The sequence below is a fragment of the Poecile atricapillus genome, chromosome 5, assembly GCF_030490865.1.
Source record: "Poecile atricapillus isolate bPoeAtr1 chromosome 5, bPoeAtr1.hap1, whole genome shotgun sequence".
Taxonomy (NCBI): domain Eukaryota; kingdom Metazoa; phylum Chordata; class Aves; order Passeriformes; family Paridae; genus Poecile; species Poecile atricapillus.
Window position 1 is genome coordinate 35,331,001 of NC_081253.1, and position 26,505 is coordinate 35,357,505.

The window sequence follows — 26,505 nt, forward strand, 5'->3', positions numbered from 1 at the left end:
AGCTGGAATACAAGGTCCCCAAGGCATCCTTCTTTCTACCAGAATTCAAATATGCTTTCTGGAAATTTTTATTTAAACATTCCAGAGTCAGATGTACCCTTGGGTGCAAGCAGCCTTCTATCAGCCAATCCTCAAGGTACTGAATAGTCAGTAGGGGGCTGTTACATCCAGAACAAATCCAATCCAAGAGCAGGATGGCTGTGCTGAGAACAAAGAGGAACCCAGTGAAGAGCAACTCAATCAAATCTGAGTATGACTTTCCATGAAATGACATAATACTTTGTAATTCTTTGTAATCAGGACTTTTAAGCTGCTCCACCAATCATGTTTTGCCCCAGCCCCACAAAAGAGTTCAGTAGTGAAAGGAAATGCTGCAGCCAGGTCTCAGCACTCTACACCCTAACTCCCACGTGGAAATCTGACTGGCTCAGGGCTCTCCAGGCAGCACATGGATTTTGAGAATGTGCTAAGTAGAAACCTTTCCTGAACTTGACAGAGGGAAGAAAACCTAATCTGTGTAGCCAGAAACACCATCTGAGATATCCAAAGAGAGCCAGGATTTTAATTAACCTACAGTCAGCAGGAAGTTCAACACACTGTCTTGCACTTAGGCAGCAAAAACCTGCACTATCTTGACTCAGGATAAGGAGACAAAATTAAATCAGTGTCATGGGTCTAATGCCTCCTGGAATAACTGCAGGTTATAATCATTTTTGTCCCTGTGCCATTCATAATTGGAGACCATGGTCTACCCCTAAGCATTCCCACAGGTTTGTTCAGAGTCAGATTCACAAATCCTACACCTAAAAAAACAGAGCAAGACAACAGTTTTTACTAATGCTAAACTTATTGTGCATGAAGAACTGGAAAGACAGCCCATTTGAGTGAAAGCATTTAGGAAGTACTGTGAAATTGCAAATGCACAGATCTAATTTTTCAAATCACTTGGCTTGCTGTGAAGCAAAGAAAAAAGGCAGAATTCAAGCAGGTTGAAAAAAGCCATAAAAATAAAAATTAGTTATGTGCAGGAGATTAACGTAAAAAAATTAACAGGACCACTAGGACAATTAATAGGTCCACTGGTCCATATAATATTTTTCATTTGTAGTTTGTATCTCTCCCAGTCAGAAAACTTCAATGAAGTTGTGGACAACTGAAGTGCCACTACTATTAAATCTCACTGATTTCCAAAAAAGAAATTTTGCCAAGGAATAAGGAAATTCCAGAATTAATTTCTGGCAAAAGAGGAAGCCCTCATCTGCTCTTGCTTGGTCCAAAAGATATGTAGCTGCTTCCTGTTATATAGAGCCATTTCTTAATGCACTACAAGTTAACATGAAAGGAGAAAATAAAAAAGTGCCTGAAAAGCATTTAGAAGGTGCCCACTCCATGGGTTTGTGAATATCTGATATCTAAATCTTAAATGGCAAAGTCTCAGCTCTTTGGATATGGTTGTACCTCACCCACTGAGGTCTCTCAGCTGTAGTTGCTTCCAGAAAGATCCTACATCCCTCCACACCCCAGTGGGTCTCACCTGCCTTTGGACCTGCTGGCAGTCAATACTGCACACTTTTAAAATAAATTTCACCTGGCACAACTGAGTATCAATCTAGATTTCAAAACTACTGCTCTAAGCAGGCTGTTCAACACAAGCTCTGTTTTTATTCCAGTAGATTAACTCTTCAACACACAAGGGACATTAAGACACAAAACTGAGGTAATGCTCCTGTTAAGACAGCAGCAAGACATCAGTCACTCCTGTGAGGTTTCATGCCATATATTTCACAGTGTCCCAAGTAACATTTGAATGCATTTGTCATGTTCACATTTTACTTAGTTTAGATAAAGTGGAACACTTAAGTATCCACAGCAAACCAATCAAACTTTCCTCTCCACTCCTGTGAGATAAAGAAGAATCAGTTTGTCCCAGCATATTAAGGAGGGCCCTCTCCTTGGCTGAAAGTTAATTCATTGCAAGCCTGAAGAGTCTGCAAAAGGACTAGAAAGGGTTTTATACACCAAAGAGGGAAAAAAAAAGTGAACTAAAATTAGACCAATTTATCCGTTTGACAAAATTGGTTTGGTGTAGTCTTAGCTCACACACTGCACACCTCTCAAGTTATGGCACTTCTTAAGAAAATAAGCCTTGGAGATGCAAGTTCTACTCATCACTGCTTCAATTTCTACTGTAAAGAACCTAAAATAATAATGTGAAGGTGAGCATTAAGTACAAAGAGACCAATTATAACTAGCCATCATGAAATGAACTATAATTGCACCATTTTAAGTGATCAGCCTGTTCTCATCTCATTTTAAAAACTGTGGTCTGCTGGTTTCAGGGATCTAGGAAAAAAAAAGTCACTGAAGAAAAATAAGCTTCTTGTCAGAGGTGACTCCATTCTAAGGGTACCTGCATCCACTAGGAAAAAAAATTAACCTATATGCAAGAAGGTTCAAGTCCACTTACCTAGACAAATCCAACCATTGCTTAATTAGGACTACAACTGGCAGAGGCAGTGGCTCCAAAAACACCCTGTAAGATTTGCAAAGCCATGATCCAGGGAAAGACCACTGGAAGTTACTGGGGCACAGGAGGAAAGGGAGGCACGAGTCTCAAGACACACTACTCTTGTTTCTATCGTCTCTTGGCAGAAACACTGCCAAGTTAGAGGTCAGCAGAGCAAGCCTGAACACTTTGCTTGTACATCTATTTCTGTGTGGCTCTAATGCTCTCTGTAAAAAGGGAGGGGAAACCCCAACCCTGTTCCATCATCAGTGCAATTGCAACACACATGGAGGCATTTCAGCCAGAGATAGAGAGCCTATGAAAGATCTGGAAGCCTCAGATATTCCAGGAGGGATGGACAGGACTAAATTTGTGCCACAGCACCCAGACAAATCACACAAAGATTAACAGCAACTGAATTTGTTCTCAGAGATTTTAACTGAACATTATCTACATTCAGTGAAAAGTTAAAGCAGGGCTTAAGGTTTACATAAATCTCCCCTTCCCTGATTAAAAAGCTGCTGTTTCAACAGAGTCAAGTTTGCTCATGTAGAATGAGCTGAAAGAGGTTCAGCTTGACCTCTGTTTGTGAGCACATGCAGCAGAAACCAAGGCTAACAGGATCCCTGCAGAGTCCACAGCTGGCATTTGGAGGCTGGGCTGTGCAAACCCACCAGAGCTGAAACCCTGCCACAACCTCACAGCAAAGCTGTGCTGTGCTTTCAAACACCAAACACGTGCTAATGTGACACGACCAGTTCCTCATATTCAAGAGGTTTGAAGATCTCTGAAGCTGTCAGCTTTTCCAGGTGCACCAGTCCTTGCTGCTCAAGAACAAAGTGAAGATGAACAACTGATCCTTGTTTAACTTTTTTGTGCTGAAGTCTTGAAAGCTTTTCGCTTTGTTTTGGCTTTGTCTTGTTGTTTTTTAAAGTCTAATGTATTCAAGATTAAGACTTTATGAAAACCCTATGCTTTCCCATAAAGCACCTTAATTCTGTAAGCTTCGAGAGCGTGAATACTGAGAGATGAAGTGATTAAAGTTAACTTATTTATACTTCTTCATGTAGCTGCCAAGGAAACTTACATCATGCTAGACTTCATCCTGTTGTGTTTCTGTACACAATCACACACCCCTATTGACAGCTTGCACTGGACTCAAATTTATACACACAGGTCCTGGCATAACAACAGTACAACACCTAAAGTTACATTTAATGCCTGGAATACTAACAGGCTGCAGGGTTATTCACAGACTGAAAGATTCTTTAGCACCTCCTTCCTATGCACAAAAGCCAAAATCTTCAGAAGACCTAACTGTATAGAAGAGTCAACTGAAAATATTACTTACCTTCTTTTTTTAATTAAAACGTGTACTAAGGATTAGTGCTTTGATCCAGAAAGGCAAAAATGAAAATTCCAAATCTCTGCCTGCGTCTATGTCATTTGTGAAAACAGAAGAGACTGGAGCAAAATGCCTTCTGCTGGCAAGTAGTGTAGCAAAAGACAAAAAACAGCTGTAGCAGTTCAAAATCATCTAGCTCAGCATCTTAGAGCTGACAGCAGCTATAAGAAGATGCCAACAGGAAAGTGTAAGATTAGGGTGAGCATATGTTGTTACTTTCCTCATACAGTCTCCAGTACTCCAGCTATCTGTGACTCAGGCATCCTCAGAAAAGCTCAGGAAAATGCCAAATGGAAAGGAAACACCAACCTGGAAAAGGACACATTTAACACCCACCCCCTCACTTCATACAAACCCCATTTATCACTAGCTCTGCTTCATATTCACTCCACATCCCCCCTGGCTGCTGCACTCCCCGTGTACTCACACTGCATCCCGGGAGGCGCCGTGCAGGAGCAGCAGCTCCACGATGGCCACGTGCCCGTTCCTGGCGGCGTCGTGCAGCGGGGAGTCGTTCTGGTAGCCCGTGGTGTTCACCAGCGCCCGGTGCTGCAGCAGCAGCTGCACCACCTCGCTGTGCCCGTGGTTACACGCCTCGTGCTGGGTGGGAAAAGGCACGGGGGGAAACTCAGGTGAGGCAGAACTCACAGAGGGACTCCTCCTGTGGCAGCTCATTGGCTTTCAAGCACTCCATGGATAGTCAGGGAAGATGATGCAAGGATACTGTATCGTGTTCCTGACAGGAATTAACCTGGGAACCCAGCACTGACAAAAAGCCCTGAGAAGAACTGAACAAAGGCCAACTGTGTGCAAATTAGACCACAGGGAACAAAACCCTCCAGATTACAAGCTATCAGGAGTATTCTGCAGGAGAGGAAGAAGTCAAGATTGAAAAGAACCTTTTGTTTATTTTCTGTAATTCAATCAAGCAATTTTTTCACTTCACTACTGGATATATTTCCAAACCACTGAGGACACGAGGAACCCATTAAATGCAAACATTGTTTGGAATTGATCTTTTTCGAGTTATCCTAGCTGTATTTTCTGCATTTGCAGAGTCACAGGCTGATTGACTTCGTGGCCTGCCCTACAACCCAGCAAAGGAGAATGACACCTGGGCAGGTCAGTGGCTGCTGATGAATTCTACAAACCTTGTTTATCACTTCTTCACGTTGCATAATTCTCTGGCACGTGAATACGAGTGAACTAAAATATCAGAGAGGAAAGGAGGGATGAGTGAAATCTAATTAGAAGACAGATGACAGAAAGAAGCCTTCTACACTCACCAGTGGTGTCCAGCCAGCATTATCTTTGACATTGGGATCTGCCCCATTTTTCAGCAGCTGCTCCACAGCTGCTAAGTCACCCTACAGGGGAAAAAAAAAGAATTATGAAAAAGTAATGAAGAAAATACAGACATACAACACCAGTTTGAGAGATGCCCAATTATAAATGTACCTGCAATAAAAATGTAATGATATGAGCTTTCCATGTAGATATTGTCAGGATAACAAAAGCTTAATTGATCTGGAGACCACAGTTAATGATTGTTGTTCACTCAGAACCGCCCACACATTTTACACAAATACATATATCTGGATAAAAACCATGCATGTAAGAGAATTAATTCAAAATAAATGGAAAAGTTTGCACTAATTGCAATCTGTGCACTACAGTCAAACTTCAAGGATTAACATCAGGAACATTTATTGAGAATCTCCTTGTCCAGACTGGATTTTTTCAACCTAATCTAAATAACTGGCTGAAAACATAGGTGAAATAAATTAATAAGCCTGACAAGCTTCTAGAAATTGCTTTTCCACAAAAGGAAAAGAGTTTTACTTAACACTGCAATTACTGCTTTATATTGAATCTCACTGACACTCTTGATAGTGTGTACCAAAACAGTTTTAATTCACTTTTTGGAAAAATGCTGTATTCGGCTTTCACCTAAGCAAGGAGGTGTGCAAAGGATGGAAACTGATGCAGAGGCTACGGAAAAGAGGCTGAATAGACATGAGGCAAAGGAAGCAAGAGGGCAGAATTTGTGAATCAGAGGTTTTGACACCCTGAAAAGCAAAGTTGGTAATAAGATTGGAGCATGTCCAGGTGCAGCTATAAATAGGCAAGGAGAAGACGCCTGTGGAGGCTGAGGCAAGGAGATCTCTGCAGTGAAGGCTTCAATTCTTATTACTTTAGGCAAAATAAAGTGTTTCAAGACAACTGCTGACACTTAGCCTGCACCAGGGTACTGTGATCCCAAATGAAGAGACTATTAATATACAAACTGGTGTGTAGCCCTTGCCAAGGCCAAATATACAAAATAAAAAAAAAAATCTGAAGGAGAGAAACTTAATCCATGATATACATATCAAGTTCAATGCCTTTAAGGAGTGGAAAGTCAAGGAATTTCTAGGTGCTACTCACAGCATGCCTTAGAAAAGGTGAGAGAACATTATATTAAGCCTTAAATACAGTAAGAACAAACATAATCTGATTTTGTTACCAAGAAACTCTTTGAAAAAACAAAGTAGCTCTAATCTTTAAGTTAGAAAAAATATTAAAACTGACTGCTCTGCAAAAATAAACCCAGCAAGCAACAACTGTAAACTCAAAATTCACTGAAATAACACTGAGACTCACTGGCTTTACAACCATCAAGCAAATTAACACATCAGAGATAAATTTCATGTGTTATACTCACAACCTGGATGTCCCAGCAAAATGTTACCTTTCAAAGCAATTAAAGGATTCTAGCAGCAGCATATTCTTCATGGTTGCAAGGTAACAGACATACATCAAACCTATTCAGAGGCAGCCAAGACAGCGCTCAGCATTAAGATCCTTCCAGATAGAGAGAACACACAATTATCTATAATGAGCGAGAGCTGAGCTTATCATTTAAAGTTCAGTTTGCAAACATGTACTGCAAAGGGTTTGACATTTCAGGAGTACTGCTTTAAAGCAGGAAGCACAGCTAATAATTTGTGTGGGCATCAGATACTATCACAGCTTTTCAGATCAGTTGTGTGAGCACTGATTTGTAAAACATCACTGTGGCTTCATCAAAGGAAATGTTGCTGGTGTGGACACCAGGACTGACAACATCCCCTGACTTAAATCCAGGCCCCGTCAAAATTAGAAAATTGGTGTTTTGCAGCTTACAGAAGATAAATATTGTCATCATGTCATCTGTAAATGGAACCTGCTCCCTACAACCAGCACGGAGCACTGAGAGTGACAGCAAGGAGGGAAAGCTGTCATGAGCTGCTGCAGTGACTGGATGGGCGCTGCCAATCAGCATTACAAAAGAGATGTTAACAAAACAGAGCCATGAGAATGCGCCTTTTGTGTCCTCAGAGGCTCTTCAGTCAGTCAGCATAACTTGTACATTTAGCTAAAAAAAGCAGAAGACTAAATTTCAAGTGGCAGACCATTGTGTTATCAAGTCCCTCCTACAAACAGGACCACAATCACAGAATCACTTTGTTTGGAAAAGACCTATAAGATCATCAAATCCAACCACAGATGCCTCTGATATTTGCCTGGATCTTCCAGAGGCTCTTAACAGGTTTAGATTACAAGTCAAGCCAAGTAACTGTGATCCAAGAGTAAAAAAAAAAAAAAGTGGTTTAGTTATTTTTTACATTAGTCACTTCTATCAAAGTTGATGGAACTACTAACGTTTATAAGCTAATAAATGCTTTGCTAAACTCTAAACAAGAGAAAGGACCATGTAGGTGCAAATCCCAGCCACAAATCTGTCAATTCCGTGTCTTCCCCCCACAAGAGCGCAGAAGAAACTACACCTATTAGTATGGAATGACTAATTCCAACGTGCTGCATAAAGATGTGCTTTGACTAACGCTGAAATTAATTTTGTACATTTAGTTCCATGAGTATATTTGATGCAGCAGGAAAATCACCATTTTTCACTAAAAAGCCATAACCAGGGGACACAAGGAGAGACCCCCTTAGCAGTCTGCAGCAACAGAGGGGAAATGTTAAGTGGAGACACTTCTTGTTCAGAAAGGGAGAACAAAGCAAACACCAGGTAGAAAAATGCTCCTACCATTAAGAATTCACAGGCAGGTGTTTATTTTGAAATCTAATTATCAATGAAGGATTACATCCAGCTCTTGAAGAGGCAGGAGCTAGTGCAGAATGCAGAATGATCCATTCGGAACAAACAAAGCTCAGGACATTTTATGCTCATAAGAAAGCTCAGCTGTAGTGACAAGGCAGCAAAACCACGGGTTTGCTCTTCCTCAGCACCGCAGCTCCCGGGAGCAGAGGAAACCAGAAAAGCAGGAAAGGCACTGGGGCCATCTGTTGGCAGAGCTGGAGCCGGCAGTAGATCAGAGAAGAGCATTTACACAGCTTTAGCACTTGCTCCTCCCAAGGAAATTTAGTTCCTGCAGCCACGGTTGGCATAAGCCCAGAAAATCATCTCTACTTGGCTTACACAAGGATGTTGGAGTTGTTTTTATTCTTTTCCCTTAAGTCCTGAGTTCAATACATATGGTTAGGAACTTCAAGTATTCTTTCAGTCCTGTTTCACAGGGTTTTTTTTTCCATTTTGCCCTCTACAATTTCCAGTAATCAAAGTATTTTTCACTGAAAAGTCAAATTACTAAATAAATGAAAATGTATTATACCAGAAAAAATATTCTACCAGCTAAAGAGAGAGATCCAAAGAGTTAGGACAGTACATGATGATGAAGCTAAAAACCTGCACCCCTTCAACTAAATAGTTCCTCATTTATTTAAAAATTTAATCAAGCAACTTCAATCTTTAGGTCTAACAAATAAAGCACCCCAAAAAAAAAAAACAAAACCACCCTTTCAAACACAATGCCATTTGCTTGTTTGAGCTGTGGGGGAACTAGATTATTTACAACTCATAAATGATCAAGGAGAACAAATATGAAATAAAGAGCTTACAGGAATTGTCAACTCTTTCCAGGACCCTGCAAGTTTCTCACCTCAAAATCATTTAAATGAATTCCCTACACAGCAGACCATTCCCTAATAACAAGAAGCTATGCCTAACCCTTAATAAAGGGAAAACACGCAGAAGTTACCCAGCCTCAGAAACATTACAAGTAACAACCAAGCATTATTGAAAAATAAATAGTAATTTGTTTCCAGGCTTCCAAATCAGCACTTGAGAAGATGGACTGCTTTGACTCATGGCCAGTTTCCAAGTCTGCAAGTCCTGCACTTGAAACCATTGCACTATTTCATATTTGCCTTGACCTCTTTTTTCCAGGAGGGAAGATTTTCTTCTGTGACCCATCTCTCAGATCCAGTACCAAAAGCAAGGAAGTGCACAGCTGCCTAGGTCAGACAGCTGAAAACAAGATTTAAAAGCCATCCTGATGTTTGCCATCACGTTCTCACAAAATCTCAACATTTCTCTGCTCTCCCTCCTGATGTGTTTTTAACTGGTAACAAAGCAATAAAAGGAACACTCTCACAGGCTCAGGAGGAATTATCTCATAGTTATTTTACTTTGTTAATTATAATAACCATGAAGAGTCCAACACAGCAGGCTAGCCAGCAGTGAAGCTTTTCTGTGAGCCCTCTTGAGAGTGCAAGGAGGGAAAGCCATCATGAGCTGTAAAAACTAAAGGGTCCCTGGAACACGAGGTAAACCAAACCTGGCAAAACAAAACTGGTCCAAATACACCATTCTCTCTCTTCAAACTAAGTCGATGCTCTGCATAAAGGCAAATGCCTCTTTCCTCAGAGCAGGGACAACTCCTTATTTCCTTCTAACTGGAAGCATCACAAGCCTTCTCCCAGCTATTTCCCATCCACTCACTGTAACAGTGCAGCTGCTGCCAAGATCCTCTGTTACCCTCTCGTGTTGCAGCTCCCTGTCCCTCTCCCTGGAATCCATAGTGGCAAAATTCCACTGTGCTCTGCCCCATCACCTCCCTCAGCAGAGCAGAAGCACAGGCACCAGCCAGACCTGAAATGCAGTGCCAAGGAACTGGGTGGGAACAGCAGATTTAGGACTCCCTGCTAGCTCGTTAAGAGGTGCTCTGCTCTGACTTAACTGCCATGGAAGAGCTGGTCCAGAGAACAATTTGGTCTCTTACCGTAAAAAATTCCCATATGGAAGGGCTGATGATGGGGCAATTTCCCCATCAACAATTCTAAACTAGTTTAGAATATTTGGAGTTGAATAGGTCACATTTTGTATTTTAACTAATTGAGATTTTCACTTTTAATGACTGTTAAGATAAACGTGACTGCTGTTTGCTACAGGAATAGTCACGTTTATTTTCATTTAAGTTTCACTCAGCATTAAGTTCATCCACACTAGAACCTTTCTTGAGAACCATTTTGATTTCAGTGAAATAATAACTAGGAGTAGTAAATGGGACAACCTCTCAGAAGCATTAGAAACAGTACAACACTCTTACTTTTCATGTCTGCTAAAGTTGTTTATGATCTCTTAAATAAGAAAAAAGGGGGAGTTCAATTAGCTTTAATTAAATTCTGGGTATTAGACCCTAACTGCTAATGAAAATAATACAGACTTGTTTTTATAATTAATGAAGTCACAGAGAATTAGACTTCATTTTACTTTGGGGAAGGGTGGCAGCTATGAGTCTGTTTCCATTTACACACATGGAAAAACATTACTGGCTGTGAAAACAACAAGAAAAAAAATTGCCCATAAAACAAAACTAGAAGAGAAATGCTTCTTTCACAAAAAATAAAAATTCAGAACTAATTTGAAGGGAAAAAAAACAAACCAAACCCAAATCAACAAATCTAAAGGCCACATTGAGAATATAAATATAAAACCTGGTATTTTCAAGACCAGTTTGAGAAAATACTTTTATCAGTTCATACAGGGTTCCTGTAAGTTGAAAGATCATAACTAAGGGATCGCTTTCCTTGTGTTTAGTTCCTTTTCAAAGCAAACTTTGGGATCACCCTGAAGCTCTACCTAGCTACATAAGCCTTTGCTAATGAGCATCTCAATGAATATGGAGCTGTTGGATAAAAACCACAGCAGAACTAATGAGGAACAGAAGCCATTTCCCACTTTAGCTCAATAATTATAAACATCAAAAGATAACACCAAAAGGAACTCACACACAGGACTGAAAAAGCCCATCCCACTTCCCACACTCCAGCTGGAAGTCAGCTTTTTTTTGGCTGTACCAACACCAATAAGAAGTGCCAGCAACACCACTGAACTTCAATAATCAAAACATGTTTATCCTTTTTGTCTACAGCATGAACTGTTTAGTTTTCCCTCATTTATCTCCAAAATGCTTTGCAATGAAAAACCACTTTATTGGCATATCACCAATACGCCAATATTCCAGCAAGCTGCAGGGATGTTGTTTCCTTAGATGAAATACCCACGTTCCAAAGAAGCATCAGGCATATTGCTGGAAACCATACCTGTGTGAAAACTTGTCAAGGCAGACTCATTTTTTTCAGAGCCAGTCAGTCATGACCGTATTCATTACAAATTCCCAGAAAATCACAGAAGGGTAATTTGTAAACAGCATTTTAATAAAGAAGAATATGCGGGACTTATGACAAGAGGCACCAAGAGATCTCTCCTTCAAAGCTCTTGAGTCCTGTGAGGACAATGTTTCATTTTCTCCCCCCTAATTCCATATTAATGATATCAAATATGAGATCTGAACTCAACTCAGCTGACACTTCCATTTAAAAAGGTCTCGTGCAGCAGGAGTGGCTTATTAGAATGCCTTTGAAAGAGGACGCAGTTATTTATCAAGAACAGCCTCTGTCTCACCAGAGAGAAGTGCTGTTTAAATGTCAGGTGCTTATAGAGGAATCAATTTTTCCAGTATATGCAGTTTATTAACCACACAGCTTTTGTATTTTATGATTTAGCCCGAAGTACATTTAAATTGCCAGGCTACAAACTCTTTGAAGTGACCTCCCAGAAGGGAGCTGCCACAAGTGCATCTGATGAGTGGGACATGTTTTACCCAGTTTTACAAAGAAATAACAGCAAAGCCATGAAGTTTACCACACCAGGAACTGGTTAAGATATTAACAGCATAATGAGTGATAGCTGTCATTCCAAGAATAATATTGATCTCATATAAAGCTGAGAACCACCTAACTCTGTCCTTTCCCTCCGGAGCATAGGGTTCAGCATGGGAATCACATGATGCAGCACCTCATTCCCCCTGAACCAACAATTGCAGCAGGTGGTGGCTCTCAACACTTATAAAATAATTTTTCACATAGCTATCTTTATATACGTAACTCAGATCTTGTCCTGGCTGAGTTACCAGCTCAGACTGAACCGATCAAGGTCACTCAGTGAGACTTGAAATACTTCCTAAACTCCTTATGACTAATCAGAGACAGCCTTCTGGCACACAAGGGCAAAACATTTAAATGCTTATCGCTTTCTAGAACTCTCAGGTATAACTGACACTGTAACACTTTGAGTTTCCAAGTACAATCATCTTTGACCATTTGAACAGTCATTTCTTTATGAAATCAGAGAATCAGGTTGGAAACTTCCCAATAAACCTAGAAGAAAAAGTTCACAAAATGAGCTTTCCCTCCCCAAAACAGGCTATTCTGAAATAACTGGATTCCAGAATATTTTTAAAACAACTTCTTTTTAAACTTCTGCTTAAAGCTGAACTAGAAGGTGATGGTCCTACCTTAATGGAAGCCACATGGAGCAAAGTCTCTCCCTTATGATTTCTTCTGGCAATTGTATTGCCACCAGGGGATTTCAGCACCGCAGGACTGAGCAGTGCTGCTACTTGACCACAAGACTTCGAAGTGGGTGGAGTAGAGGGAGATTCTGAAGGTGAAGGGCTGTTTATGGCTTGAAGGGCTGCAGATCTTCTTGTCTTCATTCCAGTGTGAGTGAGTTTGGATGCAGAGGAGGAAATCTTCACTGGTGTCTGTTCAGTGGCTGGGCAGATGGGGGAGCCCTGCAGTGACTCCTCTAAGCCATCGGCCTGCCTATCTGCCTTCCCAGGAACGCCCCTCTCACTTCTCCTTGCTCTTTTAGGCTGAGGAGTGCCCTGAAATCTGGATGGCTCCCTTCCACGTTTCAAAGGCGTAGCTTCATTTGCTATTGACAGCAACGTCTCTGCAGCACAGTATTTTTCCTTGCTATCTCGTGCAGAGCACACAAACTCATCGTTATCTTTCTTCTCTGGGGATTCTACCTGTGGTAGAACTTCCCCATCTTCTGTATTACTGCTGGAGACAGCTTCCTTTACAGATTCCTGCTGAGGTCTTTCTTCAGGACTCTCCGGTTCCTGAGTGCACAGCACTACTGGTTGACTGCAGATGGTCACACACTTTTCCCTGGGAGTCTTCTCAGCTCTTTTCTGCTCAGGTTTCTCTAAGCTCCACTCCTTGTTAATGTCTGCTAGATGTTTCTTCTTCATCTTCTTAATCTGCCTCTGGGTTGGTCTTTTCCTTGGCTTGGAAGGAGTTTCATCAGGAGGGGAAGGAAAGAAATCATAAACAGAAGATGTGCCTTGACCAAGGTCGTTGCTTTTAGTCTCAGCTTGACTTCTGTTCACAATGCATCGAATCTTCCTGCTTCTTGGGCTGAACCACATTTTTATCTGTTCCTTCTTGCTCTTTTTTCCCAAGTCTGAGTCAGTTGGTGTGGATGTATCTTCTGCTGAATCTAAGTGGATGAGGAAAGAGTAAAAATAATTATAAAGTACTCTTCAGAACCCCACAAAGCAAAAAAAAATAAATCTTAACAACTAGAAGAATTGATGAAGTGTTACTAAATACAATCTGTGAGTGCCTTCATTCCTTCTGAGAAGACACACATAGTGACTTGAAAAGCCCTGGCAAGGTCACATGCCACTCTGGAGCTCAGAAATCAGCACAGTTACAGTTATCCATCAGGCAAGTCAGCATATCCTGGCAGAGAAATTCCTTCAGCAGTCTGGGTTCACAACACAGCAAGTGCACAGAAGTTGTCTGACCAGGTCAGAAAACGACAGAAGTTGGTTTTCTCACTGAGTTTTCCTTAGAAATAAGTTTAACAAAGAGGCATGTGCATACATGAAAGAGCAGAGAAACAATTTTCTAAAGAGATATTGCAGTTCATCCAAAGATGAAAAGGAAAAATAGCTGTAAGCAAGCAAAAACAATATCCTCATAAAACTGTCAAATATTCCTGAGAAATTTTGGCTGATTCCACAGATATAGCAGATGAACCAGAGGAATATATAGAAAATCTGTAAGCAATTGTGTCCTGTCATTTGATCCTTTACCCCTGGGTAGTAAATAATTTCAAGGCAGCTAAGCATTTTGATGATCTCAAACATTTCTTTAAAAATATGCAGTGGAGCAATTTTATAAATCACATCCCACAGCACATTACAAATCAATGACCAGGATGACGGAGGAATATCCTGTACTCCCAGCACATGAAATAACACTTGAGAACAAGGACTGAGGACATAAATACTGTCCTCAATGGCTTAAGAATAAATTAAGGAGTATAAAGTGACCTCAGAGTTAGATACTAATTTAATTTGACAGTTTTTTTGACACAAAAGAACTATAGCAGATAATTTACCAATTTCTTCATTCTGAACTGATGTTATTTTAGGTTATTTGGACAAGTCCTCCAAAGTAAATGCACAACTCGTTCTTTCTGTTGCCTCAAACCTCAGGGACTACCACTCACAAAAGTCTTGGTTATTTACAGAAATCAAACACAAAACCAATATGAAATTTGTTTTGTGTTTTACTTAAGCAGCACTAAGACCAAGATTAGAAGGAAGGGAGGGTTTTAAGCATTCTTGAAATAAACTATATGAAGTCTCAATTATTAAAAGTGACAGACGCTCACTGCAATAATCTATCACTTTCACTTCAGTGCATTAACTTTCTATGGCTAATTGATTATCTCCATACCTTCCCTTTAACTTTTGGTGTTAGTAACTACAGCCCCTTTTTCACAGCAAGCTGGGATAAAGTCATAGCAGCAAACACACTGGTTCCAATCCCTTAGTCACAAAAAAAGTGCATTTGAAACTCCACTTAAAAGAGAACTGCATAGTAATTCAACACTAAAACAGACATTCACAGTTGTCTTTTAAAACTATATTGCAAAGTTAAATGTTTCCTTAATCTTGATTTCAATTACCCTACTTACCCCTCGAATTAAATCCTGTTACATATTAGATTTAGCTAGAGGAATATGTAAGCCATCAGACCAAAAGTGTCATTAAGAATACAGCTTAAGGCTAGTTAATCAATCATTTAGGCATCTAAAGATAGTCATCAAGTACAGAACTGCAGCTATTTGATTTTCCTCTAAGGCTGGGCTTGGTGCAAACAAGAAAAAAAGCACTGAAATTGAGACTGAAATCACAGAACTAGCTAGTCTTGAGATCATATCCAATCTCATTCTGACAGTAACATCTAAAAAAAGGAAGAGCATGATTGCAAACAGATGCAAAATATAAAACACAAGTTACTATTTACTCATTTTTCCTTCAGTGTTTACACAAACTAGCAGATCTCCTTGAAAAATATTTATTTTGCTAAAACTATCAGTCATCCCCAAGTAAAAAGAAAGAATAAAATCAGCTTGCAGAAGTAATTTGTGCAACAATTTTATGATAGCCAGAATTCTTTTTGATGTGTATAGCACAGCAAGACTTTAAAGTCCAAGTGACAAATTCAATCAAAGGCACTGTCCTTCAGAAGTATGATCTAAAGCAGCAGAACACAATGAAGCATTTACACTGGATGTACCACTTCTGGCAGCAGGAAAGCCTGTGAAAAATCCACCACGAGGCTTCCTGATCTGTTCATTATTGGTTGCTCAGCAGGGACTTACTAGTCAGGTTATTAGAAACCTGCTGAAAATATAACATGCCGAATAAATACATCCCCAGGAGGGTTTTGCCTCACCTGCAACGACCTGAGGTGTAACAGAGTATGGTGCATGTTCTAGGACAGGGAGGCACTCATGGGACATGATTAAAAGATATATCCTGACAAAGAGACCCACCCAAAGGCCAGCCCTGCACGCCCAGGGAAGGAAAACTGCATTTTCTGGCTTTTCTTAGACTCTGCCACCCCTTCCTCCATTTCCAAATTGTACAAGGTAGGGAGCCAAAGCAATTTGGACAAATGGCCAATCTACCCTCCTTGAAAATCAAATCTTTTGATGGACCCAGAGCTGTGAGAGAGAGAAAGAAAGAGGGGAGATCCAGTGCCAAGAAGCTGAAAGGAAGTTCTTATGATTTAATAAGTAAATGTTAATTTATATAAAGATGGTATTATCTGGTGGCTAAGTTCATTCAGTTAAAGTACCTTCAGAGAAAATTGCTCACAATAAAATCAATCCCCATGAATTCTCTGCTGTCTCTGAGTTTGAAGCCAGAGCTTGGATCTCAATATGATTGAAAAAAATTACTATTATGATTTTGATTTAATCATCTCTTTAATACTAAGTGTCCTCCCAAAAATTTTCAGAGGCATTTGGACAAGGTAAATCATGCCTTACTAATCCTAGATTTTAAGCATCTGCAATAGCATGAAGAGCATCCACAATAACAGTATTAGAACCAGCCTACAATAAATGCAGTAAATTTAGTCTCAATTACCTATTAAACACAACATTCAGATACACAATGTAGTAACTGAATTATTTCTAAATTAGAGTTATTTGTACATAATAAGCCCAAGTTTTCCAGTGCTGACATTTAATAGAGTTGGAATTCTTAAATGTTAACAGGGTTGAGAGTACACAAAAATACCAGGAGATAGTCAGTGCCTTGCAACTGGAACTCCCATCTCCAAGTTCTGCTGTGGTGCAACAGCAGACTAGTGGAGGGGGAAAAAAAAGGAGCAATTAGACAATGTGGTTTAGCTATCATTAATCTGCATCAAAGGAATATAACGATGCACATTGTGTGCCTTTCAAATTATTCTCTATTACGGGTTTCAGAACAGAAGTTGAGAAAGCTCTGTGACAAACTAGTCCCTTATTAAAAATCAAAGGCAAGAGCTTTGGTACCATCTGTGCAACATTAGTGCCTTCACTGAAGAATGATTATTTTGAAAGTTAAGTATTCAACATCAAGGGGGAAAGGGAGAATTCCAGCTATTCAAAACTTCATCTTTAGATATTATGAGAAATGTCACATGAAATGCAATCTAATCTGTCACAACAGGAGTTCTGCATCCAGTAAATGGGAAACAAAGTCATGATACTATAAAAGGCTGATTGAATGTCGACCTTGCTGAGTGTCCACCAGCATCAGCACAAGCTTAGGGAGCTTTGACCAACACCTGCAAGGTGTAGCTCTGCATGGGAAGAGGGGAGGAAGGTTTTTGATGTGTAAGAGTGAAGCAGACTGCTACAAAGAATAAGGTAGAATCAACTAGAAATGGTTGGTGACGGTCCTGAAAATTTACAGCAATCTCTTCTTTTTAAAGAACGTTATGCAGAAAAGTTTAAGTATTTAGAACTTCTTTCAAAACCATCACTGTAAATCAACAAATCTGCAGTGTTTTATGCACACTATGCCCATAATTCAACAAGTCCTCAGGAATTACCCACCTGTGAAGCCCATCAGCCCACCAATGTCAGTTCCCAAGATGTCTTGGACACTGCAACACCAGAGCTGAAGAGCTGGAGCTGCAGACATCCTACCTGTGGTGCCCGCCAGCCAGCTTCCCTGAAGGAAGGTACAGCACAGGGCAGCCAAAAGGTCAGGCACCTCTCCTCACCTTGCCATGGACTCAGCATATAAAACCTCTAAAAAGTGAATTAATTTGGAGGCTCAGCATTTCCTACCTCCAGCTTGAATTTTTCACCTATAATTTGTGTTTTCCAGACAGTTTCAGGTTTGTTGTTTGTCAATTCATCTTCAGTCACCCCAGGAGTGCCATTTAATGTGTTTCCCTCTAATTCAAAAGGAAAGTATTAGCTGTTTGGTGCAGTCTTTCCTGAATTATTTGCTGCTGCTTCTTACAATGCACACGCTGTTTGGCAGAAGCTATTTTTATCCCAATGGAATATAAAGTGAGATCCCTCTCATGTCTGCTGTGGAACCTCAGGGTACAGGGATTTTTGTATTTGAAATACTCAGTGTGAGCTTAACCCTATCCTTTTCAGTCACAGCAGTTCTGTGGGGTTTTTTAGAGGAAAAACACACAACTCACTGCATGCAGTAGCACTGCCAGAGACCAAAAAAATTACTAGTAGGATGCACTTAGAAATTCCAACGTCAACAAAGATCTCCAACAAGATTTAAGAGAAGCCACAACTGCCTCAAAACAAGGCATACACAGCAAAAATGCAAAAGAGACATAAAACAAATATATGGAAATATTTTTTTCAACTGCTTCTTTTCCTTTCCTGCACCGAAAGATTGATTTTTCGGTCTATTTCTTTCACTGGAACCCAAAGTACAATTTCTGACCTTCTAACACAAAAGAAGAAATGTTGTTGACAGAAGTACAGTGCTGTAAGAACATGAAAGCATGTCCTTAACAAAAGAGAACCTGTGATTCTCCAAACTCAAACATATTTCTCTTTGGATACATTAAGTTCAAGGCAGAACTTAATGTATCCAGACATCTATGGGAGGTGAGGGATTTGCCTGAGATGAGGGACAAAACATCCTGAAGAATTTACTCTCAAAATCCCTAAAGCTACAATATCCTGTGATTTTCAACCTTTTTTTTTTCCCCAATACATAATTTGTTGTTCTTAGAGGTATACTCATTTATTTACGAATTCAAGCCATTCCTGACAGTGAACTATTACCAGCTCAGGAGGATTTTCTCCTAACCTCAGTATCACACATCCAAGAGGCCACTGTGCTAATCCTTAGCACACTGCAAAGATTACACCTGACAGAAAGGCATCTCCCAAATCATTTCATATAAAACACTCTTGTAAACTTCTGTTTTGTGTCTGCTTTCAGGTCAGAACAAGGGATGATAAAAAGAACATTTAGTTCTACGGCCTAGCTACAGCATGCAAACTTTAATTTAGAAGAACTATGGGATTCAATGTACTATTCAATTTTTAGTACAGTTAAATAGCAGACCAATTTTTAAGAGTTAATCCACCTCTAAGAGTTCTCCAAAACATCTAAACAGTGTCAATAACGCTACCGTGGTGTATTTTAAATGTTTTATTTATAGCATTGCAAATAGTGCCTCTCAAAATGATTCTCTTCCAAGTGTGCTTTTAAAAGCCTTCATCACTTAAAATGTTTCCCTCAAATCCTATTTAAGCCATCATCTGCTTTGTATGCTCCAGGAGATTTAACCACCATAGGATTTTATACCTATATAAAATGTATTCCTTTACACTCAGACATGGGCTTCCAGCCTCGTCACTTAAAATCCATTTTGGTGTCGATAAAGAGCTATTCTATAAATGAATGAAGGTGCTGATGGGATTAGACATAGAAAAAGAATCCTTAACTTAGACAAACATATTAGGAAGCAACAATGAAGGAAGAATTACCTATTCTGTATCTGACAACTAAATGAATGTTTTCTAAAACTTGGTATTACATAAATGCTCGCTCCTCTCTGAGCTTGCAGAAGAAACACACCATCACCTACGCTTATTTCACTACAGTTTTTCCTACTTTGACAAACAACCTAAAATTTGATAGAGATGAATTCCCAGACTATGTTCTCTGCCGTCTTCTAGCACAGTCAGCAATGACAAAACTTCACTGCAGCAGACTAGCTGATTGTTAGGGACCAGAAAATAAATGAGTTAAGACTTGCTTCCTTCCCCTTTTTAGGAAAGGAGCGTAGATAATTTTTCCCATGTGCAAAAACCCTGAACTGAAAATTACTGGGACAGCAGGCACGACTCAGTGCACAGAAACCCGGAGGCAGGAGAAGATATGCATTAATTCTTTAATAGGGCCCCCCTAATACAATGCAGAACACACTGGGGCTCCCATAAGACACGACAACCTGTGCCCCTGCTTTGTGCCATGTGACTCAGCAATCTCTCCCACTTTCATCTAATTTTGGAAGCTGGATTCTAATGAATTATGGACTAACCCACTCACGCAGATTTCTCAGTAAAACAGATTCAAAGAACGAGCAATCCATACAGACAGTTCTCTTCAAATCAAATTTTCCAAACACGATTTGGAACAGCCTCTCGGAATTTTAAGCAGGGCTGCACTGCTCATTCCCTGTAAAGCCTGTGAGATGAAACGGGGCAGCCTGGACTCTGCAGCCAGCAGGGAGCCAGGTGAGTCTCACCTGAGGTGCCCAGGAGCTGCCGCAGCTTGCTGCAGAGCTGGATCATGTCATCCAGCTGCTGGTTGATCTGTGCATCCTGCACCCAGGCTGGCATGTGGCACACGGGGCACTCGCTGCCAACACAGTCACCCACGCAGGACCTGGAAGGCAAAGGGAAAACCCGTTACCCAGTGGAAGTTATCAACTGTTCCACAGAGAATCTCTTATTTTAGCATTGACAAAGCACCATTCTAAAGCCCACACAAGTTGGTCACAAATGCAGCACAGGACATATTTATCATGGCAAGTGACAAGCTGAACATAATTTAGCAACCCACTTGCACAGCCTTGTCAGGACAGTCATGAGAAACACAACGCCCTGCATGCTGACCCAAATTTTCAAAAGCTCCACTGCTGTTTGACCCCAGGTAACAATCAGGCTTAACAGTTAAAACTACACATTCTTTTACACCTGCTATTCTGCAGCCTTCCATTTTTAAACAAGTGCCAGAAAGCCAACCCATAGTAAACTACGTCTGCTTTTTTTCCTAGTTAAAATTTGCTTGATGCTGTGAAGAAGTTTCACTGGTGTGAACATTTCTCTGCATGAAGTCCCACGAGGATATCTACACACTCAGTATTTTATCACTGCTCTCTTTCACGGCATTTATGTCAGATCATCATGGTGGGACAGGTGGGGAAAACAGATTTACTCAGTAATACTACCCTCCCCAAATCAGCCTAAAATCTTTTATTCTTTTGATTATGCCAGTGAGAAGACCTTATGAGTTGCCATCTGAACTGCAACATTCAAGGGCCATGGCTACATCTTTTCTCCGATCTATCCTATTAAGTAGAAGTTATAGTTCCACACAGCCAAGGTTGAATCAATTTCAACAGTCTCAGTTACCTGACCACTGCTCATATAAAAATTGCTCCTAGGTGCATTTTGTGCTTTAAACAGGCAGAGGCCCTTGTGGCTGAGGCACTGCTGTGTCTGGGAGACTGAAGCCCAGCTCTTGGCTCCAACATATCCTAGATGACATTTGACAGATCACTTGGAGCAAAGGGAAGGGCCAGCCAGGTCTCCTTCCCTAGGGAAGCTGGCCTCAGGCTTCCCAGCCCTGTAAATGGCACTGCAAAGGACATAAAGAGTGACTTTCACACCACAACAGCTCTTAATTATGTGCAGCTGATGGGGTTTTGTAGTCAACTGGTAATGACTGCAGGTAACCTAGGACAGCTACTCCAACAAAACTGCAGAAACCAATCCTGATAAATATCCCTGTCCATAACAAAACCATGGTGAGGGAGCATGGGTTGTTTTATGTGTGACCTGAGTACTGCAGCTCCTTCGTTTCAGATCTTTCACTCCATTATTTCAGAAGGCAGCTCCAGCCACTCACCCCAATCCTCCCCAGGTGTGTTGATAAATGTCTGTCTTCAGCAGTGGACCAGGATCAGTTCACAACACTTAAACTTGACAGAAATTAATCTTGACAGAAATTAAATGTAACAGAACTTCAAATTAGCAGAATGTAAACCTAATATCACCTAAATGTAACGAAACTCAAGTCAGAGTTGAGTGTCCCTTTAAAAGTTCCAGATGCAATAGAACTTAACTCATTTTGACTCCAGCATTACAAGAGAGGTACTGGAAATTTGTCATACAACAGTTAAGCATCAATAAAAAACATGCAGGCAAACAACTGAGTTATACCTGAAACAGCAGCAACCTGGACTCACTGGAGAGATTATAAAGGTGAGGCAAATACGTTGTGATTTTATGTAATTTAGTGTTGAGAATAGCTCATGGTAACTGCAAATACCTAATTTTCTTCTAAAGAAATTAATCTGGGTTTCCTTAGGTTTATTTTTAAAAAGAGCCACTGGCCAAGATTCAGTCATGAAAGGACAGATGAAATGGCTGATAAAAGGTCAGGCATACAAGAGCGAAAAGATCAGGCACAAGATAACTCAGATAATAGCAAATAAACTCCTTTTTCTGGAGCAAGAAATAGCTGCTAATGAGGGCTTAAGACCCCTGTTAGCTATTCTTTCCAGTCTCATTAATACAAACTGCATTGTCCTCTTGATGTTTGGAAAATTTTTCTTTAAAAACCCTACAAAACTTACAGTGGGTGATTTAAATCTATCACCTAGAATACACAGGAGTTATCCAAAATAAAGCCACAAGGCCGTAGATGCCCAAGAGCTAAACAATTACATTTATTAAGCCACATGTTCACATTTATAAAAAACTTCTACAAGTTTCTGGGGGTTATTTTACAAAATCATCTGTAGGTAGGTTGTTTAAATGAAATAAATAATTTAAAGAATTCCTTCAAACAGCAGAATCATAGAATGGTTCCAGTTGGGAGGGACCTTAAAGCCCATCTGATTCCACCCCCTGCCATGGGCAGGGACACCTTCCACTATCCCAGGCTGCTCCAAGCCCCATCCAGCCTGGCCTTGGACACTTCCAGGGATGGGGCAACCAAAGCTTCTCTGGACAACCTGTGCCAGGGCCTCATCCCCTCTCACTGGGAAGAATTTCTTCCTAATACCCAATGTAAACCTGCTCTCCTTCAGTGTGAAGCCATTCCCCCTAGTCTTGTCCCTATGTGTTCTTGTAAAAGGTCCCTCTTCAAGAATCTTCTACATCAATTAATGGCCACAGCTGGGAAAGGACACGTGTCTGGAGAGAAATAATCCATGCATCTTTTAGTTCATGCATACTGGGGGTACAGGTGCTGAGGGCATCTGTCCTATAATCAGTTACTCCTTAAAAAGCCAGCAAACTGTATTTTACCTTTCAGGCCTTCAGCACTCTAAATTCCTATTAGAAAAGTGCAGCTGAAGATAGGGAGTGGATACACATCCATGAAGGAGGAGCATTTCCTCAGCTGTTACTGACGTAGTGACTATAGATTAACAGGAAGCAAAGCTGAGAATCTATGCTGGTTTACAAGCAGAGGTTAGGCAGCATCCCTCTTCTTCACCCAAAAAAAGGCAGGATTTTATCAGACTGCCTACACCTGTGCTGTGCAGAGAAACTCTTTTCAAGATGGGCTGCAGACCTTTTAACTCCCCGTGTTTGCCTGTGCATGCCATGAAGAGTTTACATAGACATACATAGCATATATACATAATATACATACATAGGGCAGCCAAAAGGTTCCACCACCTCACCCAAAGGTGGTTCTGGGGCACAAACATTTCAGACTCTGCCTGTATTGACAATTCAGTGAGTTGTCCTATGACAGGTGACACGACCACCACCACCTCAGAAGTGCCTCGCTGGCAGAATGTTTCTAATTTCAGTCAGTTTTTTGAAGCGCTCAGATTATTTGGCCAACTTTAAGCAGACGTGCACCTGCCTATGCCAACGTGTTTGGATGCATGTGAAAACAGGAACAGCCACAGAAGCAGCTCTGAAGGAGCAAAGTCTTGGTAGAAGGCCAAACCAACAACAAGCACCACCTCCGGGCCAGAGGAAAACCCCCTTGGAAACAGGAAATGCGTTCCCAAGCTTCTCTTTTTTCCTTAAGTGAAGGAGAAAGAGAAAGGAGTTAAGGATGATGAGAACTTCCAAGTTGTTTTGGAATTCTACCCCACTACAAGCGCACAATTCCCTCCATCAGACTGTGGGCTCCCTTCGCACCTGGCCGGCATCCTGAAGCCTAAACCAGCACTCGTGCATGGGACGCAGAGGGGAACAGCAGCTCCCGCTTTCCTCTCCCCCTCAGAAGGGCCAGAAGGCACCAGCGGTGCCCACGTCCCTGTCCTTTCTCCACAGCACGGCGGCGGGCGGCCGAGCCCCGGTACTTACAGGCAGAAGACGTGCTCGCACTGCCCCAGGGACACGGGCTCCCGCAGGACGCCGGCGCTGTGGGCAGAGCAAGGAGAAACTTTTTAACACGCGTGGCCACACGGTAGGGGCCGTGAGGGGAAACGGCGGGGAGGGAAAGGGGGAAGGAGGACATCCATTACCAGCGGGAGCAGCTCAGCGCCTTCTCCAGCCGGCCCAGCGCGGCGCGGGTGTGGGACCAGGGGTGCCCGGGTGGCGCCATGGAGGGGGCGGCGGGGCGGAGGGGGCTACCCGGGGCCGGCTGGTTGCCCGAGCGTCCGCGCAGCGCCTCCCTCATCGCTTCCCTCACAGCGGCTCCCTCAGCAGCTCCGATCTCAGCGCTTCCCGCCGCCGCTCCGAATCCCCCGCCCGCCGCCACTGCGCAGGCGCGGGGGCCGCGCGCGCGCTGCCCGCCCTCAGCGTTTCCCGCTCTCCGGGAGCGGGGCGGGGCCGCCCTGAGGGGATGGCTGGGGAAATGGCGGAAAGTTCAAAAGAGCAAGGTTATCTAGGGCTCGGCAGGAAAATTAGTGCTAACGTCTTCACCTGCGACTCGATGGGTGGGAGTCTTCAGTAATTATAAGGAAAATAGGCTGTTGATGTCTTCAGGAACGACTAGGTCCGAAAAAATGGCTTGACACTTGAGGAAAAATCGGTCTTTTCGTTTGTTATGGGGCCCAGACAGTTTCAACTTCTGAACTTTAGTGTAATAGGAGACATATGTCTGCACTAGTCTCTAGTCTATTGCAGAACCCAGAGCGTCTGAACTTCCGAGCTTCAGGGACAAATGACAATAGATGTTCAAGCAGCCTGAAGCCATCTCCTCTCATCCCATCCCTGTTCCCTGGGAGCAGAGCCCGAATCCCTCTGGCTGTCCCCTCCTGTCAGGAGCTGTGCAGAGCCAGAAGGGCCCCCTGAGCCTCCTTTGCTCCAGGATGAGCCCCTTTCCCAGCTCCCTCAGCTGCTCCTGCTGCTCCAGCCCCTTCCCCAGCTCCGCTGCTTTTCTTTTGACCTGCTCCAGCCCCTCAACATCCGTCTTGTCCTGAAGTCAGACACGACACTTGAGGTGCAGCCTCACCGGTGCCCAGCACTGAGGAAAAATCACTTCCCTGCTCCTGTGGCCACACTATTTGTGATACAGGCCCGGTGCCATTGGCATTCTTGCCTACCTGGGCTCAGTTTCAGCCACTGCTTCTGGCACCTCCAGGGCCTTTCCCATCTTTCCAGCCCTTCTGCCCCAGCCTGGATGTTGGAATCTGAAATAAAAGCCCGAGTCCCTCAGAGAGAGAAAAGAACTAAAATATATTAAACCACAGAGGTATGAAGTAAGAGTGTAGGTTTTAGTTTTAAGTAAGTAACAATATAGTTTAAATGCCTTAAGAGTCTGTTAGCTAGTGAAAAGCCCTAAGGCGTAGTTTAAAGTTCAGTAATGATACCCTTCACAGATTCAACTTAACTCTAGACACAATGAAAATATAGCTTGCATTCTTAGAACAGATAGGGCTATTCACATAAACAGATTATATGTAAGATTTAGATAAGTACTGACAATGCTTTTGCATATTAGAATTAAGCTTAGATTGGTGTAGAAAGAATGTTTTAGAATTGTGTTTTTAGCTGATTGGATGATTTACAAATTTAATCCCTTGTATTGGGAAACACACACCCCCACAAAGAAGAACAGCAGCACCACAGTCATCATCACATCTGAAGAAGAACTGCTCCAACTGCTTCTGCTGCTGCTGCCCAGACCACGGGGCCTTTATATCAAAAGCTTTTAGCATGGACTTTAATTCTCTGAACTCTTTGCCTTGGAGACTGATGCATTCATACAATAAACATCTTTATAGCAACCAACAACTGCTCATCTCCTCAAAGACCCAGAGACCCCCATGAACAACTCGACACCTGGAGCTGCAGGGTTATTGTGGCCAAAGTGCAGGACCCACTTGGCCTTCTTCAACCTCATACTGTTGGCTCAGCCCGTCTGGATACCACAACAGAGTCCAAATTGATCACACACCCAAACCTGATGCTCCTGTGTACGTATTTCCAGTGTTTGTGTATCTATAACAAACATGTCTAACACAGCATGAATATCTCCTGCCCAGACGGGGCCTGACACAGGTGGGTGGACGTGGCACAGCACCTGCCCCATGCCAATGCCTTTCCACTTTAAAGAGTTCATTTTCTTTTCTCTCTTCTCCCCATTCCTCAGCTTCCTCTGGCAGAGGTACCTCATCAGTCACCATTATTTTGGGTTTCCAGGGTGGTTTTCCCCTCAGCCTGTGTGTCCTGCAGCACCCCAAGCCACAGCCCGATCTCTCACTTTTGCAGGTTGGTGTGTTTTATGCAGTACCTGCACGGAGATGCAGCCCCCGCCATCCCTCTACAGCATAATTACTGGAGCACATAAAGCAGTTATAGCAGGAATTTATCACTTTCAGGTAGAAATACTCCTGGCCAAGTAAAAGATAGAGCAGGAATGCCAGG

General features: G+C 41.9%; 1 protein-coding gene across 1 annotated transcript in view; it reads right to left on the reverse strand.

Annotated features, from left to right (window-relative positions):
* Window positions 1-24,313, reverse strand: part of BARD1 (BRCA1 associated RING domain 1) — a 40,798-nt gene extending 16,485 nt beyond the window's left edge. Inside the window, exons 1-6 of the mRNA XM_058839776.1 lie at window positions 24,159-24,313; window positions 23,998-24,054; window positions 20,187-20,326; window positions 12,596-13,587; window positions 5,198-5,278; window positions 4,339-4,511 (exon numbers count right to left, since the gene is read on the reverse strand). Of these exons, the coding sequence (XP_058695759.1) occupies window positions 4,339-4,511; window positions 5,198-5,278; window positions 12,596-13,587; window positions 20,187-20,326; window positions 23,998-24,054; window positions 24,159-24,313 (1,598 nt within the window). The remainder of the gene's footprint in view (window positions 1-4,338; window positions 4,512-5,197; window positions 5,279-12,595; window positions 13,588-20,186; window positions 20,327-23,997; window positions 24,055-24,158) is intronic.
* Between the last annotated feature and the right edge of the window lie 2,192 nt (window positions 24,314-26,505).